This window comes from Spermophilus citellus (genome assembly GCF_964194105.1).
Source record: "Spermophilus citellus genome assembly, chromosome: 18".
Lineage (NCBI taxonomy): Eukaryota > Metazoa > Chordata > Mammalia > Rodentia > Sciuridae > Spermophilus > Spermophilus citellus.
This window is the reverse complement of record NC_138200.1, coordinates 49,806,535-49,825,376: the sequence shown is the minus strand read 5'-3', so window position 1 is coordinate 49,825,376 and position 18,842 is coordinate 49,806,535. Positions and strand designations below refer to the sequence as shown.

General features: G+C 38.5%; 1 protein-coding gene across 2 annotated transcripts in view; it reads left to right on the top strand.

Annotated features, from left to right (window-relative positions):
• Positions 1 to 15,957, top strand: part of CDH11 (cadherin 11) — a 152,541-nt gene extending 136,584 nt beyond the window's left edge. For both annotated transcript variants that reach the window (XM_081275509.1, XM_081275508.1), the window contains 2 exons: positions 10,567 to 10,818; positions 13,106 to 15,957. In XM_081275509.1, the coding sequence (XP_081131635.1) occupies positions 10,567 to 10,818; positions 13,106 to 13,602 (749 nt within the window). In that variant the 3' untranslated portion in view covers positions 13,603 to 15,957. The remainder of the gene's footprint in view (positions 1 to 10,566; positions 10,819 to 13,105) is intronic.
• The last annotated feature ends 2,885 nt before the right edge of the window (positions 15,958 to 18,842 follow it).

The window sequence follows — 18,842 nt, the reverse complement described above, 5'->3', positions numbered from 1 at the left end:
CAGTTGATTGTTTTATGATTCCATTTCACCCCTTTCTTAGCATATCAGTTCTTTATCCCTCCTTCTTTCCTTCCTTCCTTCCTTCCTTCCTTCCTTCCTTCCTTCCTTCCTTCCTTCCTTCCTTCCTTCCTTCCCTTTCTTTTTTCCTTTTACAGTAGTGTTTGTCCTAAAGTTTGAAATATACACTTACAATTTATTATGTGTCCACTTTCAAATTACATTACACTGTGTTGTGAGTAGTCTGAATATCTTATAACAACAAAATGAACCTAATTCCTTCCTGCAAAAGCCTGTCTCATTGCTCTCATTCACTTCACTCATACATAAGCATATCCATGATTGGATAAAGTACTTAAATTGAAATATTCTAATGCTGAAACTCACAACTTTGATTTCCAAAACCCCTGTTGCAAACAGTGATTATTTGATAAAATATAGAGGAAAGAGTAAGGCCTAGCAATTAAGAGCTTTGCTCTTCATCTCTAAAAGAAGAACAATTTTCATAGTAATAACTGAATATTTTACACATAATTAATCCCAAAACTGTTTTATTATAAAATTGTCAGTTATCACCACTCATAATCTGTGAACTGAGCTTCTATTTTGATAGATAAAGGCACTGAGATACCAAATGCTAAGTGCACAAATGGAGTACATCTTGGGATTCCAGAACCCAGGGCTACATATTAGGCAACAGGCCAACCTGGCTGAAGTTGCAGATTTATGGGATCCCGGGAATACTTGGTTAACAGAACGTTGTTTTTGAGCTAGGCAGGATGGCAAGCTCCTCTATTCCCAACTAGTCAGGATGCTGAGGCTGGAGGACCTTCTGATTCAAGGAGTTTGAGATCAACCTGGGCAATGGAGTGAGATTGTGTCTCAAAAAACAAAGAAACAACAACAACAAAACATTATTTTGTCATTTGAGTAGCAGAGGAGGAAAATTTTAGAAGATGGTAATGATTTCCTATTGTAACAACCACAGGAACAAGTCAATGAGTTGAAAGAGAATCATTCTTGCTTCTGAAGTACCCTTCCTGTTTTATTTGACTTCCACCACTAATGTTTCTTTCACATTGAGGATCAGTGTGGCTTTTATTTATTTAAAACAAAACAAAGCAATGTCCACTAGGCATGATGTCGAAAGCTTATAATCCCAGAGGCTAGGGAGGCTGAGGCTGGAGGATTGCAAGCTTGAGGCAAGCTTCAGGAACGTAGCAAGGCCTTAAGCAACTCTATGAGACCCTGTCTTAAAATAAAAAAGAAAATAAATAAATAAATAAGGCTGCAGATGTAACTCAGTGGCAAAACATCCCTAAGTTCAATTCCAAGTATCAAAAAAAAAAAAAAAAGATTTCTAATCTCTTTATCCTCTCCTTTCATCATCTTATCATCATAAAAAGATGAGCTGTTATCATGTTCTATGTGCCAGGAAATACCATAAGAGTAGGGCTCCAGCAGTGAATAAGACATTCTCTCAAGTCAGGGAGTTTCCAAAAGCCTATCCAGCAAAGTGAGTTATCTTGTGAAAGCTTAACTGAGTTTGACAGTAGTGTGTTAGTGTGTATTCCATTACTGTAATAAAATGACTGAGATAATAAACTTAATAAAAGGAAAATCTTGTTCTGACTCACCATTTTGGAGGCAATTGAGCCTGTGGCGAGGCAGTACATCATGGTGGGGATCACCTGGTGAAACAAAACTGGAGGTGACCAGCAAAAAGAGAGAGAGGAAACCATCATCCCACCATTCCCCTTGAGGACACACCCTCATGGTCTTAGCTTCTTCCTACTAGCCCCCCCCCCCCATCTTAAAGGTTCCACAGCTTCCAATATTGCCAGTCTGAGGACCAAACTCTTTTATCACATGGACCTTTGGGGAACTTTCCATATCTAAACAATAGCAAGTACCTATGAAAAAAATTATCCACATCAGCGCTATGACTAAAGGGTGGTCTTCAGATATGTCTGTCTGACTCCAGCCTTTCCCCACTCACTCACTATAAACATACCGGATAATGTCTCTTTTTAAACTTCTTCTCTGTCTTTCCTCTTCTCATGGACTGAGCTGACTTCATAGCTCAGGGAGGAACATGTTCTAAGATCATGTGCACTTTGCACTGTGTGCTTTGCTCCATCATCTCCTTCTCTTGCTGTCTTAAACCTTAACCTACAGAAACTTCAAATCATGTCCTTGCTCTACCTGAAATGTATCCTCCCTGCCCCACATGTTCCTCCTTTTTTAAGCCTCATGATAGATGTAGTTGTCTCTTGAAGCCTTGCCAGGCAGCTACGGTCACTGTGCATGCTTCCTTCTCTGTGCTCTGAGAACACTGCACAGACTTCTATTATTTTAATGATCACTCTATATTTCTAATCATGCATTTTCTTGTCTACCACAGAATATAAGCTTCGTGAGGGTAGTATTCCAACACTTAAAAAAAAGTGGGGTGACTAAAAATGTGAACTAAAAAGTAAAAGAGTGGATAACACTTTGTAATGTTTGTGTATAGTCTTCAGAAGTTTCAGGGATTACTTATTGTAGAAAAATGATTGTATTATGAGAGAAGCTTCAAGCTAAAGAAAGACAAAATATTGTTTAATACTAAAATATTCTAAAGCTACCCATGCCCCATTACTCAATTATTCCATTCATTCATTCACTTATTTTTACACAAAGTTATATTGAACACCTGAGGCTTGGAGCCAAGAAGACATGATCTTTAAATTTATTTAATCTGCAAGTATAATGCTAATCCAAAATGGATCAATATGCAGAATCAAATGAGCTCTGATACATTCATAGTGAATTTTGCACTGTTTAAAAAACAAAAGAAAAAAACAACAACTCCAAATCCCAAAAACGTTTGCATGAAAAATAGGGTTGGCTGAGTAATATCATCAAGTTGGGTTTTCCTTGAATAATTCTTTTCTTTTCATTTTTCCCTAAACTAAGGACATTTCTCTTTTATGAGTAGCACCAAATATACTTCTGATTTTTTTTCACTTTTTTTAAAAATAAATAAGACTTTGTTGAAAGTATTTTCAGATTAATGGTTCTCCTCCTTGACTTCAAATCAGAGTTACATGAGAATTTTTATAAGTCTTTAATGATGGGAACAGCCTAAATTAGAAATTCAGGCATCAACAATTTTAAAGCTTCCCAGGTGATTCTAATGTTCAGTCATGTTTAAGAGCAAATTTTGGAAAACTATCTTTGTACAACCAATTTATTTTATTTGGATGATTTCCTGGGATGGAAATTGGTTATCCAAAAAGCACGTTTATTTTAATATATTGTTATGCATTTTTTTATTGGTTGTTCAAAACATTACAAAGCTCATGACATATCATCTTCCATACATTTGATTCAAGTGGGTTATGAACTCCCATTTTTTACCTCAAATACAAGTTGCAGAATCACATCGGTTACACATCCACATTTTTACATAATACCATATTAATGACTGTTGTATTCTGCTACCTTTCCTATCCCCTACTATCCCCCCTCCCCTTCCAAAGATAGCTAAGCAGATTTTTGTGGAATATATTTTCCCCCTTAATTGCTCCAATATGGAAGTTGTGCTGCTGGCAGATAAAAATGGCAGATGTCTTTTAATGTCCTGCCATTTTCACTTCTGTAAATAATTATGTTTCTTTCATGCATGAAATCTATGACTGCAGTTTTTCTACACAAAACATGGTTTATCTGTGTCCTACACCCTCATCATCTTAAGAAATGAAAAATAGGTCTTCTTGGTAGATTAGATGTATTGTTCTTTCCAAGTTCCCCTTAGTGCTTAACTTGCTAACTTTTATTAACTTTATTGCAATGAAAACATGATCAATGCCAACAAACAATACACGATTCTGTGTCATACACACATGCTTGAATTTCACGCATGCATATGAGCAGTTATGCCTACTGTGTATTCTTTTTTGTACTTACTATAGTGAAATCTACTTCTTATTTCACAGATCCCACCACATAATCACCTTCTCCCTCCATACTCTGTAACTTCTTGATTCAGCTGGTAGACATTTTATCCATCAGAGTTTCAGATCAAATCATACTTTTCATTAGTGTTTTAAGGCTCAGCTCTTATTGATTTCACTTCATGATAGCATTTTCTTCATTTCATACTATTGGGAAAATAGCAGATTTATTTTTGCCTTTTGCATATCGGTTTGTTTCTAAAGTGTGTGCACGTATGTTTTTAGAAATGTTGTAGGAACATAAATGAGTATATTGATTCTTTGTGGGTTTCTCCACCACAAAATTATTAGATTCCTAAGAGCTGGTCTTTTATCTAGAAATGGAGTCTCTCTTTGTCTAGCTATAGGCTATGATGAAATTCACCTAATTAACCAGCCATGTTGGGGAAACTTGATAAAAAGGCACTAGCTTAATTGACATTCAATAATATCAATATTCTGACATCAGCCACATGCAAGTAAAGTATAGTTAAATCTACAAAGGTTTAAATCCAATTTTGTTTGTATTTTCCATATTTTTGTCTGAATTGCTTCTTCTTTGCTTCTCAGTTTTCTTTTCTACGTAATTTAGTTACATGTTCTGCACATAATTTGAAAAATAAGAATATTTATTAATATTAATAATATTTAAAATATTGGGTGTTAGTATGAAAGGAACAACAAAGAGTGTTTGTCCATATTAGAAGCTCAATAAATGTTGTGTAGTTGAATCTCACTCAATCTAAATAATAAGAAAAGAATAATAAGATAAAAATATGAGGATATTTATCAGGAGCAATAGTCTTACGATATAGGCAGCATTCATCAAGTTGGGTCCCAAAGTGAGGAATGGGAAAAGATAGAGACTGAAAATTGACTTGCAAGATAATGAATCAGTACAATGTGGCTGTAGGAAAAGCCAGATTGATTTGAGATGTATTGAAAAGAATAGCGTTCAGCCATTCATCGTGCCAACACACACAACACCACTAAATGCACAGAGATCAGTGAACAGATGAGTGAGACAAGCTCCTCTGCACTTAAAGAACGCACTGCCTGGTGGAGAAGACAGACCATGAAACCATCACTGGGAGTATGTAAACATTCAGTATGTACAGTTACTGCACGTTGGGAGACATCCACAGGGCATTCAGAAAGGCAAGAGAACAAGGATGTGCACACAAGCTTGTAAGTTATTCTATGAGCAATAGTGACAATGTATGTATACATGCTACACACTTTAAAATACTATTTGAAATTTTTGTTATTTCTGATCTAAGATGGCAAACACTGACTGAACTAAGAAACTAAAAAGAAAAATTTAAGATTCACTTATTTCAATCAATATAAAATAAATCTAAATGATTCTTTCAAATGATGTCTTTTGTAATGGTGTACCATGTATTCTGAAATTATTTAAGAATTCATGAAGACTTTTGGGATTGCATATATGTGTGTGTACATATATATATACATACGTGTATGTGTGTATATATATATATTTTACATGTATGCTTGTATATGTTTTTTTTTTCATTGTCTTTATAGAGCTATTGTCACATTCCTAAGGAGAGTGGAGTGGGCCCAGAGGAAAGGCATTGCTATTCTGCCCATGACTGGGATAGCTACCTGTCTTCAAGCACAGGGAATTTTTTTAATTTATTTATCTATCTATTTATTTATTTATTTCAGTACGCAGATCGATTTTTGTCTCTTAGGTTTGTACTGCAGTGATAGAGCAGGTGGATCTGGGTCAAAAATAAACAGAATACTTCCCTGGGACCAAGACTTGACCTAGATTCTCCCAATTTAATAGCCTAGAAACATGGCTCAGCCTCATGGCACTCATGACCTTGATTCATAGACTAAAAGATCGCTGATGAGGTCAAGCAAGGGGGAGGAGACTCTACCTTCAGAAGGGAGGTAGACAAGGGGCAAGGGGTAGCAGGAAAGACTGTCCTAAGAGCTTAAGGGCTTTAGTCACCCCAGGAGCCTCTCTTCTGAGGTCATGGTGAAGGCAGAATGTTCTAGTCCTTTGCTGTATTGCTTCCTCCCTTTCAGTTGTTAACATACAGGAACTATGTTGTTATATTGCCTATTTTCCTATGCTCCTAATTTCTTTATTTGGCTATTGCAAGATTGACACCCAATGGCTTCCACCTATTAAGGTGTGTTTCTCCATCATAATTTCTCTTTTAGTGTCAAATTTTATGTCCCTCTGTTGGGTCACATCATCATTATAACCCTCATATTTGCATTCCCAAACTGGTGCCATGGAGACCATCATTATCAGAACCTTTGCATTTTGTCAGCATAATAAGAAAGTGGACGGGTAAAAACAACACATGATTAGGAGTCCAGGTTTTAGATATAAAGATTTTGAAACCTGAATTTATTTTTCCATGAATAGGAACACCACAATTTGTGCATGACATATTCCAGTAATTAATGGCACCATTTGCAAGTTTGTATCCAAGTGGGGAAGAAATGGAAGAGGTTACATATCTGTGTCCAAGAATGAGAACACTGGGTATCAAGATGAAAAACGGAGGTGCTTGAAAAGAACTTTCTTAGCCTGGGCAATGTATTGCGAAAGACTGAAGAGTGTGAACTATTTTCTTACCTCTGGATGATGAGCTCTTCTGTGTAGGCAATCGCATTCAAAGCTGGGATGACATTTCCAAGAATTCACTTTCCTCTCCTTGCCAATAAGTTTCTCTTCCTCATTAGTCTACTGCTCAAAGAGAAGAGCTTCCAGAAAAGAATTAATATTTTCTGAGCATCTCCAACAGGCTGGCACATTCATAAGTGCTATGTGCATTTATGAATGGTAACAAATTTAATCCTAAAAATTATTAGTTGCACAGATGAGAATACAGAAACTCAGGATGTTAATATGTCTAAAGTCAGGCAATTAATATGTAGAAGATTCAAGATGCACACCCAGCTCTGCATGACCTCCTCCCCCAGACTAAGTGTTTTGCTCATTAGAGGTTTTATAGAGATAGGAGAAAGATCTGAGAAATCTCTTCATGGAAATTTTTTAATTGACAAGATATCAGTCTTTTCCTGGCTCATCATATTAACCAAGGAGTCACTCTGACAATCTTCTGTTAATGTGTCCTCACGGAACCTCTTTTTACCCTTGGGTCACCCATAAACCTCCGCCATGAGGCTATCCCACAGTAGCAGAACCCTGTCAAAACTAGGAAGTGTCTGGCTACTTACAATAATTTATATGAGAGAGAATCCACGGTCAAACTTAAGTTACAAAAGTGGTTTCCAGAAGAGTTGTTTTGTTATTATTGTTAATTTATTTTTTTTCCACTTGTGTGCCTGAATATGATTTTCAATTGTTCTTGACTATAGTGGCTATTTTTCATCAGTATTCAGAGTGGACCACAAAAAAATAGGATCCTAGGCCACAAGGCAACAGGGGAAAACAGGGTATGCACACAGACCACCTAAATGTCAAGCTGGATTGGTCGATAAGTCTCTTACCTATTGTACACACTTTACTAGGTCCCCAGGGCTAAAGGATCTCAATACTGAGTTTTTAGTTTTCTGACTGAAGTATTCCCTGAGCCTTCTGGAAGCACAGTTCAGAGGAACATCACTGTCTCTTATCACATTATCTAGTTCCAGTAACCACACTAGGAGACATGCTTGATATGAATTGGCCTTCTTATTTTAAAGATAAGCAAGTGAGGTTCTGGATGGGAAAACAAATGACTCATCCTAAAGCACATAATGAGTATGTCTAGAGGAGACCTTCTGAGCATTTTTTCCCATCTCCTGAATTGATCTTAAAATCTATATGTAAAATATGTTTTACTAGAAGATATAGGGTTTTTTTTTCCAAAGTTTTTGAGTTTCTACTGAACTTTCCCTCATAGACTGTAGATGGTTCAGTTCCCTGGGTACTTTGATAAGCTTTTATGTGGTAGTTTCAGTGTGACTGAGAAGACTTAGCTGTTCTAAACATGAAACATCTTGAATTCACATGCTGGTGGTGTTCTCAGATCCATGTTTTCCATTAGTGTTTGAGTTTCAATTACTTTCATGTGCAGGCCCGCCTGCTGGGATCTAGGGTGCATATTGCAGGGATGGCTCATTGAAGAATAGGTTTTAAATTATGGCTTCCACAAATTGATAAAAACAAAAACACCCTACCCACTTTCCCTTCAACCATAACATCAAGGGTAACAGAGTAGGATCAAATAGAAATCCAAGTAAATGATCTACTGGGGACATCATCCATCTCAGAGTTATATTTGACCGAGCAATTTAAATAATTTAATTTTCTTCTTAAAAATTTAATGTTTGTTTTTATTCATGATGGTATTAGGACATTTCAGGTCATTAAAATGAGGAAAATATTAGAACTTTTATTTTTTGAAAGTCTTGTTTGAACACAAAACAATATAAGACAATAAAATTTTGAAATATTGTATTATAGGTGTTTATATTTAGTGGCTAAGTGAGGGGTCATTGGTATAGCCTAGGACAGGAAAAGAACAGTCAGATGACTAAATATTACTTGGTTAATTTTCTATTTTTTTCACAATTTTCCACAGTACATGTAATTTTTTTTCCACTGAGAACAGCAAAATATGCCAATTATGCAAAATTTAGAACATACAGAAAGGTGGGAGGGCTCTTCTGCCTTGTTTTGATTGCAGTGTTGGCAGTGAAGGGTTGATAATCTGTCAAGGGTTGAGAATCAAGCCAGAGAATGCAGGCACATTTTCTGCAATATTCGGAATGTCTATTTACCTTATAGAAGAGCGAATCCACCATATATGATCTCACACAGTATGAATTGCATTTTCTTTAACCTAAATATATCAATTTAATTTTCTTTCTTTTTTTTTGGTGGGGGGGGGAGACAGGGAATTGAACTCAGGTGTACTTAACTACTGATCCACATCCCCAGCTCTATTTTTGAATTTTATCTAGAGACAGGTTCTTACTGAGTTGCTTAGAACTTCACTGTTGCTGAAGTTGACTTTGAATTCACGATTCTCTTGCTTCAGCCTCCAGAGCCCTGGGATTACAAGCATGTGCCACCACACCCGACTTTAATTTAATTTTAAGAGTCTTTAAATCATAGCAAATTTATAGTACTGTCAACCTATTTAAGTCCTTCCATCTTTTGGGCCAGGATGTTGGTCATAGAATTTTTGTTGCTATAACAGGCAGGCCACATTAGATATCACTCTGTGTGTGTGTGTGTGTGTGTGCGTGTTTGTGTATAATTTGGTAAAGTGCATTAAAAATTTCCACTATTTTATAATACCAGTGCTTTCCCTCCAGAAAAACGATTCTGGAAAAATATTTTTGGTTGGTAGAAAAAATTTTGGTTGGTAGAAAAAATTATGAAGAAGTGCTTTGGAATCATAGGTTACAAAAGATTGAGCAATTTATGAAAGCCAACATCTGGAATTTGGGTGAAATTCTTCCCAGAACACATTTGTTCAACAAATATTTATTGTCTGCTGTGTTTCTGTCACTGGAGAGCCTCAGATGAATCAGATAAAAATCCACCGTTCTCCAGACGTTCATAGTCTCATTGAAGTCAAAGTGGTTATGTCAACAAATCATGGTGGAAGAGTAGGGTACCTATTTCTGTACGAATGTACAGTGTGGTGAGACCCAAAGGAGATGGAGAGGCCTAGGAGGGCCTCCTTGAAAAGATAGCTTTGGAAGTTGATTTTGAGTCCTGAGAAGTTCAGCTCTCATCATAAAATGAACAGTTTTGAGGGGCAAGAGAGCAATGACTGAAAAGACCAGGCACATGGAAAAGCATTCTGGGAAGCCAGAAGTGAGTTCTCCGGGTGGGTCTGAACTGACTCCTGTAGAAAGACGCAGGACATGAACCTGGAAGGCAAGGTAAAGTCTAGACAAAGGAAGTAGCCCATGGTCCACTTGCAAGGGTGGGCTGTGTTATGTGGATCCCAGAGAAAACAATCTTTTTTAAGCAGAGAGGGTGGAGCTGTTAAACAGGTCTGAATCTGCCTTAAGGTTTATAAAATATCTCCTCTTTTATAAAGAGGTTATCCTTTGGGACTTATGAGTGGGTCTACAATTTGGGGAAGGTTTGAGGGTGGAGTTAGAATTTTTTTAAAACACACACAAATTGACAAACTGTTTTATATGAAGTAAAAAAAGTAAGCATGAGAAAGAAGCTTTTCGTTTGTTAGTTTCACACTCACTTAAATATTTAACTACAAGCTATGCTAACAGGAAATATGTAGTTGAACCTCAGGCTTTTGTGTTGTGTTTGATAAACAGGGACAACACCCAACCCCAAAAGGTGTGCTTTTCTTGCCAATGAAGGAGTTTGGTACAGACCAAATCCAAAGGAGCCAACTTCTGAGTTTCTTTCCGAAATACAGAGAGATTCGTCTGTGTTCTTACCATGCCAAATGACAGCAATCTCTGTAGATGCTTAGATTAAAGAACAAGTGGGAGTATTCTGGTTGTTAACCTTTGTGATGACAAGAGTGCTTTCCAATTTTGCAAGCTGAATGCAATGGTGATTGGAATGGTCTTGATACGAAAGCACACCTTGTCTCCCCTCTTCCAACAGATAACACGGCAGGAGTGTATGCCCGGCGTGGAGGCTTCAGTCGGCAGAAGCAGGATCTATACCTCCTGCCCATAGTGATCAGTGATGGGGGGATCCCGCCCATGAGCAGCACCAACACCCTCACCATCAAAGTTTGTGGGTGCGACGTGAACGGGGCGCTGCTCTCCTGTAATGCCGAAGCCTACATCCTGAATGCTGGCCTGAGCACAGGGGCACTCATCGCCATCCTTGCCTGCATCGTTATTCTCCTGGGTAAGGGGTTTCCTTGGTTGGCTGCCACAGTCAGATCCACATCCTTGAAAACACATCCTTGAAACTTGTGTTTCTCAAGTCCTGGCTGATTACCACGTCCATGCTCTGTACTGTGGACACAGCTTAAGCAAAATAAAAAATTTAAAAAAAAAAAAAATTGGAGCAGGGTGGGTGTCAGCTCCCCTGAGTTTCATGGGATAGTAGCAGAGCATGAAGTTAAACAAGCACCTTGATAGAGTGGAAAGAAAGTTGTCATGAGCATCTTGCTGGGTGCGTATCACAAGACTGGGTAGCAAAAGCGATGTGCATGCTAGAGAGACATCAGAGAGGGTTTTGCATATGAGGGGTTTAGGCAGTGACTTGCTATATGTGCAAGAGTCTTGCCTCACAGGAGGAAGAAGAGTTAGGGACAAAGGGGACAGGAAGGGCCATTATGAGAAAAATGACAGTGTGTGAAGGACTCTAGGAAAGGAAAGCATGTCAGCTGGCTGTCATCATTCTTCACAATATCTGTGCACATGCTTCCTCAGCTTATGGCTGCTTTACTGCAGATTGCCAACTGAGCTAGGCCCCTGACTTCTGTAGTTGTGTTCCATCTATGGTCCACTCTGTATCAACTCCAATGAGCAGATGATACCTCTGTCATTGCTGGACCTCAGGAACATTAGATGATTTGTTCCAACCTCTCAGAACTAAGTGAGTTTCAGAATCAGACCCCAAACCCAAGATCATCTGACACCAAACGTATGCTTTCCCCAAGATGTTTATTTCTCCATTAAATGAATTAATGGGGCTGATTCTGTAGAAAATAGCTAGAAAACCAAGTTTAATAATAGTTGAGTATTATCTGGAGACCAGGCCATCTATCTTAGGCTCCCAGGCATAAAGAGAATTATGCAAGAACTCTATGCTGCAGGAGTCCATGGTGTATCAAGGAAGGTTTTCATGGACAGATTAAATAGAGGTTCTACATGAGTGCTATGATAGAGACATGACACAAAGGTAGTGTGGGCACAGAGTAGAAAGTGCCTGCATCACCTGAGAAAGTCAGACACATCTTCCTGGAAGATGTCATTGATATAGCAGCTACAGAAGCAGTTTCTAGATGATGAAAGGGGTACTCCCATCAGAGGGATCCCTGAAGAACTGATACTGGGAGAGACAGATGTGTAAACCTGTAATAAATGTTTCAATGATAGTAAAACAGGATTCAGTGGGTGGATGGAGCCCATGCCAATAGCCCTGTGTAATGTCGGGATGGGATGCCAGAAAATGTTTCATAGTGAAAGATCAAAAAGTGTCAGCCAAGCAAAGAAAGTGAAAACCATCTGGGTGGGCAAAAGTGCTTGCAGAAAAAGGCACAGACCTCTGGGGACCTCATGGAGTCCAAGGCAATTGCAATCTCTAATCCTCTGTCACAGAGCTCCCAAAGGGCTCTCAGTCTCCTTGTCAAATTCAGCCACAAACTTCCCTCTCAGTCTTGCTGAGTGTTGAGGAGAGTCTTCAAAAAAAAAAAAAAAAAAAAAAAAACCAAAACATTACAGAAGCCTCTTGGTGGGGGTGAGTGTAGGGGCAGAGGAAATGGTTACAGGAGAAAACAGTGTCCAGGTTTTCCTTATGAGTGACTCTGCTCATTCCTCCCAGTTGTCCAGACTAAATGGAATACCTCTCCCAGGAAAGAGATAAGATTGCTTTATCTGGGGTTTCAGATAACACTATTTTTTTTTTATGTTCAAAAAGTAGATTTTTCTCCTGGGGTCTTCACAACTGTCCCCTCCTCTCACCTTCATGATAGTTTCTTGATATTATTATAAAGTAGGGTTAATGCTGATCCCCAGAACTCTGGGAAGTATCTAGTTTTTACCTCCTATAGGAAGATAGGTCCTGAATTCTCTGAATGTCCTCACTCTTAAAGTTGGGAATGGCAACTCCCTTCTTTGCAAAAACCAAAGTGGCCCTTAACCCCTTTTAAGAGAATGCACATTTAGAATCTTTCTGATATTTAGGCACATGGCTGCCAAATAGTGGCAGCATCCATTTGCCAAGTTCCAAAGTGCCAACCTGCCAAACCACTGGGTATAATGTTCTCATGGCTGCACTTTGCAGAGACAGCCAGGCAGAAGTCAGTTTTGCACGTTTCTGGGGATTCCTGGCAAAGCTCTCCTTCCCTCTGTGGCTTCCAGTTCTGAAAGGCAGACCTACTTGAGGTTCTTGGGAAACAAACACTAGGAAAAGAATCTGGGGAAACTGGGCTTTGCCACACTTACCTTCTTTTCTTTCCCTGTAGTCATCGTAGTGCTGTTTGTGACCCTAAGAAGGCAAAAGAAAGAGCCCCTGATTGTTTTTGAGGAGGAGGATGTCCGTGAGAACATCATCACCTATGACGATGAAGGGGGAGGGGAGGAAGACACTGAAGCCTTCGACATCGCCACCCTCCAGAACCCTGACGGTATCAATGGATTTATCCCTCGCAAAGACATCAAACCAGAGTACCAGTACATGCCTAGGCCCGGGCTCCGGCCAGCACCCAACAGCGTGGACGTGGATGACTTCATCAACACGAGAATACAGGAGGCAGATAACGACCCCACTGCACCCCCTTACGACTCCATCCAAATCTATGGTTACGAAGGCAGGGGCTCAGTGGCGGGGTCCCTGAGCTCCTTAGAGTCGGCCACCACCGACTCGGACTTGGACTATGACTATCTACAGAACTGGGGACCTCGTTTTAAGAAACTAGCGGACTTGTATGGTTCCAAAGACACTTTTGATGACGATTCTTAACAATAACAATACAAATTTGGCCTTAAGAACTGTGTCTGGCGTTCTCAAGAATCTAGAAGATGTGTAAACAGGTATTTTTTTAAAAAATCAAGGAAAGGCTCATTTGAAACAAGCAAAGTTTTACAGAGAGGATACGTTTAATAAAACTGCAAGGACATCAAAGTGGTAAATACTGTGAAGTACCTTTTCCCACACACACAAAAAAAGGCAAATATTGAGGTTGTTTATCAACTTTGCTAGAGAAAAACCACTTGGCATACAAAATATTTAAGTGAAGAAGTCTAATGGTGAACTTACAATGAAGGGAAATTGTTTATGTGTTATGAACATCCAAGTCTTCTTCTTCTTCTTCTTCTTCTCCTTCTTCTTTTTTTTAATTTGTCAAAGAAGCTTCCACAAAATTTCAAAGGACAACAGTTCTGAGCTGTAATTTCGCCTTAAACTATGGACACTCTCTATGTAGTGCATTTTTAAACTTGAAATATATAATATTCAGCCAGCTTAAACCCATACGATGTATGTACAATACAATGTACAATTATGTCTCTTGAGCATCAATCTTGTTACTGCTGATTCTTGTAAATCTTTTCGCTTCTACTTTCATCTTAAACTAATACGTGCCAGATATAACTGTCTTGTTTCAGTGAGAAGCGCCCTATTTCTATGTCATTTTTAATGTATCTATTTGTACAATTTTAAAGTTCTTATTTTAGTATACATACAAATATCAGTATTCTGACATGTAAGAAAATGTTACAGCATCACACTTATATTTTATGAACATTGTACTGTTGCTTTAATATGAGCTTCAATATAAGAAGCAACCTTTGAAATAAAAAAAAAGATTCTTTTTTAATTCTGGGTTTGATTCTTAACGTTGAAAGAAATTAAGGATTTCTAATGATCCATTTATATTTCTAATTTAATTGTGATCTTTTAATAACCCTATTTATGATCTGTTGTAGTCTGCTGCTTTTACTGTTTATTTAAAGTCAAATATGTTTTGCAAATGTTTTTTGGGGGGCAAAATTATGTAAGATCATGTAAAGCATATATATAGATATATATATATATATACACATATATATATATTTCTCTTTTTTTTTGTACAATTCTTGGCATTAGCCTTCCTGCTTCTCTTCACACACATCTTTTAAGAAAGGAAGATGCTAAAGATCTAGATCATTCTACGATTTTGCAATATGTGTTACATAATATGCATTTATCTTGTATATCAGTGATCTCATGGTTGTGAGAGACAAATCCATGGCGGAATGAAAACTATCAGGACTCTAAATGTTCAAGGTATGTATTTTATTCCCTACCCTGAGCATTTGGGAGTTGAAGGAGGAAAGAGTCAAAAATTAAATTTGCTCCACACTCCAGTGTTATTTTTCTTTATGTTAATCTTACCAGGCTATTGTAAGACTCTGACAGTTGAAATGGCTCATTTTTTTCCTCCTGTAACTTTAATGTAGCTTAATGTGGCATTTTTAGTTTTGCTAAGAGAAAGGGCAAATTCACTTCCAACCCTTGTTTTAGAGTATGCTTTGGGCCATAAGCTCAAAAGGAAAGCAGAGACCATGCTGGATTCTGAGGGTGATACCATTTGATCCGTGAGTACGCCTGCAGTCACCTGAAGTCCCCTTGGGACTTATATGAAGGACATTTCACTTGCACAGTTGGGCCACAGGTCAAAAACGTAGCAATACTTGGGGGAAGGACCACACGAATCATGCTGCAAGTACTTTCCCTCTTCTTCCCTAAACCCAGGGGACATGAATTTTCGTGGATTGCAGACAATTTTTAAATTGTCTTTTCCCTCCCTTACTTTATCATGAAAGTTTGTTTTAACCTTTCCTGATATCCTGTTATATACTGTTTTTATGAACTCAGTCCAAATGCATACAAAGAGAAATGTTTTTATGAAGTGCTCACTCCCCTTTTACTTTGCATTTAAATCAAATTGGCTGACCACTTCAATGGAATGAATTCTGTGGACAATGTCACTTTAGAATCTTTCATTTTGGTGAAGGATTGCACATTCTCAATGCTTCCATAATTGCAGGTTGTGTTCATTTTTTAATATAGTTTTTGTAATCCAAAGAATATTTTGCTAGATTTGCACAGATCTCCAATTGAATTTGAAATGAAGAAATAACTCAAAAGGAATATGGATAGCACTTAAACACGTTTACAGCTGTAAGTAACAAGTAACCCCACATCACCGTGGACGATCTTTTTTTTTTTTCCTTCTAGGAATGTATTTGAAATAGAGTTGACAATGACATTTTCACATTTTTATGTCAAAGTTTTTTTTTTAAGGTTGTCTACTTTTCAGTAGTTAAAAATACTTGTTTTTCTTTTTTAAAAAAATATTTTCCATTTTTTTTACTTTAAGATTCTATTGTTTGTAGAACCCTCTTAGAAGCTTAAAAATAAAATGTCTTTCCCAACTAGTGGAGTCCTTTTTCATTTGGAATCTACAACCTTCAAAGCAATCTTGGTTTAAGTGGTCCTTGTTTCCCTCAGAAAAATGTAATCACTGCTTATGACATTGATGAGCCTAAAAAGAGAATGCTGTTCTCTTCTTGTCTTGAATAATGTGCATTGTTTAGATTCATCATTCATCCATCCATTCATTGATGCACTCATTCATCAGCATCTAATTTTGAAGACCCTACTAGCTACCTGAGGATGCAGGCTGAATTCTGCTATCTTCATGAGCATGGTTCAATTTTCCAAACCCTTGGCTGAAATATCTACCCTGTTGTCTCATAACCAACTGTTACCTTTAAGCACATCTACCTCCCCTGACATTGCAAGGTTGAGGGGAGGAGCCAATAAGATAAAAGATGTAACAGGAGATGACAAGGTGCTGAGCATGCATGGAGTTTATGCCCACTGTGTCAACTCTGAACAGATCTTGCACTTAGCTAAGTTGCATCCCCAGGATTCCTTGCATGATGGGGGAGGTAAGAAAGCATGTTATCACATGACTGGAGAACATTAAAAGTGCACATTCATGGTGCCCAGAGAGCATGGCTCTCTCTATCAGATAGGACCAGTCAAGGAGTATCTAAATTTGTTCCTAGGTAACTGCATTACATCTTTTACCCTTTCGTGAGAACCTTACAGGACAATGAGTTGCAGGGAAGGTAGCCGGGATCTCTGAGCAGAAAAGTGGCTAAATTCATCTGACAAGCACAGATTAGAAGCATATGAGCCTAGATCCACTCCAGGAGGGCACTTGTGAAGGTCAAAATGAGATAGAATGAGGACCTAAGATAATTAAATCAGGTATAGAAAGGGCCAGAGGTTTTTCTGTTTCTGCCCTGCTTTGGCATGGTCTGGGCTGTGCTCTTCTCTGATCTGGGATGTTGACACTGTCTCCTGGCTGTTCCATACTTTCTAATCTATTTTCCCAGGAAGAAACCAGGGAGATATTTTTAATACACAGCTCAGATCACATGACTTCATAACTCAAACCTCTTCCCCAGCTTCCCCAAGTCGTAAAATAAATTCCATTCCCTTTACTCCATTACTTTGCATACCCTACAACCAGGCAAATCTCTCCAGTTCCATCTCAGTCCTGCCTACCTTCAGTGAGCTACTCCTCCCAGCTACCTGGCCATCTTTTAGTCCCCATACAAACAAAATGTACTCCTTTCATACCTAAAGTTGGTCACCCTCAATTGGTTTTCTTCTACGGATTTTCACTCTTTAAACTGATTTTGCTTATTGACTTTTGGGGATGGGATATGATTCACCCACCAGGAGTTGGATCTGTCTTCCACTGTATGCCCACTTCTTTATACTGTGCCCCAAACCAAACAGGTACACGGTAAGCATTCACTGCATAAATGAATGAATTTTGACACAGCTCCCTTATCAGGATTTGGGGAGTGACCGGAGAATGCCTCTATAATGTTAGATTACCTTATCTGAGAACTTGAGTCCATCCTGATCTTAGAGCCAGAGATTGTGATGGGAAAAAGGAGAAATGGTTCAGGAGTAAGAAGCTGAATTAAATTTGAATGGACACAGGAATCGGAGATATCTGTGTGACAGCCAGAGGAAAGAGGACCTGCCGCGTAGGTCATCATATATATGGGATTGCATTCCGCTCACTGGAGAGGTAGAGATGGGAACTGAGAGAAGGAGTTGAGGCCACAGGATGGCTGTGTTTCTTCTTAATTGGGTTTTCAAAAGACTGTTTCAGTGGTAAAGTCACTCTGGTGTTGAAAAGTAATGCTGAGTTTAGTTTTATTTTATTTTTTTATTGATTATTTAAAGCATTACATAGCTCATGATATATCATCTTTCATACATTTGACTCAAATTGTGTTTTGAATTCCCATTTTCACCCCAAATACAGATTGCAGAATCACATCTGTTACATATTCACATTTTTACATAATGCCATATTAGTGACTGTTGTATTCTGCTACCTTTCCTATCCCCTACTATCCCCCCTCCCCTCCCCTCCCCTCCCATCTTCCCTCTCTACCTCCCCTGCTGTTGTTCAATTCTCTCCCTTTTTTCCCTCCCCCTTACCCCTCATGACCTCTTATAATTTTATGTATCATTGAAGGTCTCCTACCATTTCCATATGCTTTCCCTTCTCTCTCCCTTTCTCTCCCCCCATTCTTCTTTGTTTACTGTAGTCTTTTCCTCATGCTCTTCCTTCCTGTTCTGTTCTTAGTTGCTCTCTTTATATCAAAGAAGACATTTGGCATTTGTTTTTTAGGGCTTGGCTAGCTTCGCTTAGCATAATCTGCTCTAATGCCATCCATTTCCCTGCAAATTCTATGATTTTGTCATTTCTTAGTGCTGCATAATACTCCATTGTGTATAGATGCCACATTTTTTTATCCATTCATCTATTGAGGGGCATCTAGGTTGGTTCCACAGTCTAGCTATTGTGAATTGTGTCGCTATAATCATTGATGCAGCCGTATCCCTATAGAGCGCTCTTTTAAGGTCCTCAGGGAATAGTCCCAGAAGTGCGATAGATGGGTCCAATGGTGGATCCATTCCCAGCTTTCCCAGGAATCTCCATACTGCTTTCCAAATTGGCCTCACCATTTTGCAGCCCCACCAGCAGTGTACAAGTGTACCCTTTTCCCCACATCCCCGCCAACACTTATTGTTGTTTGACTTCATAATGGCTGCCATTCTTACTGGAGTGAGATGGTATCTTAGGGTGGTTTTGATTTGCATTTCTCTGATTGCTAGAG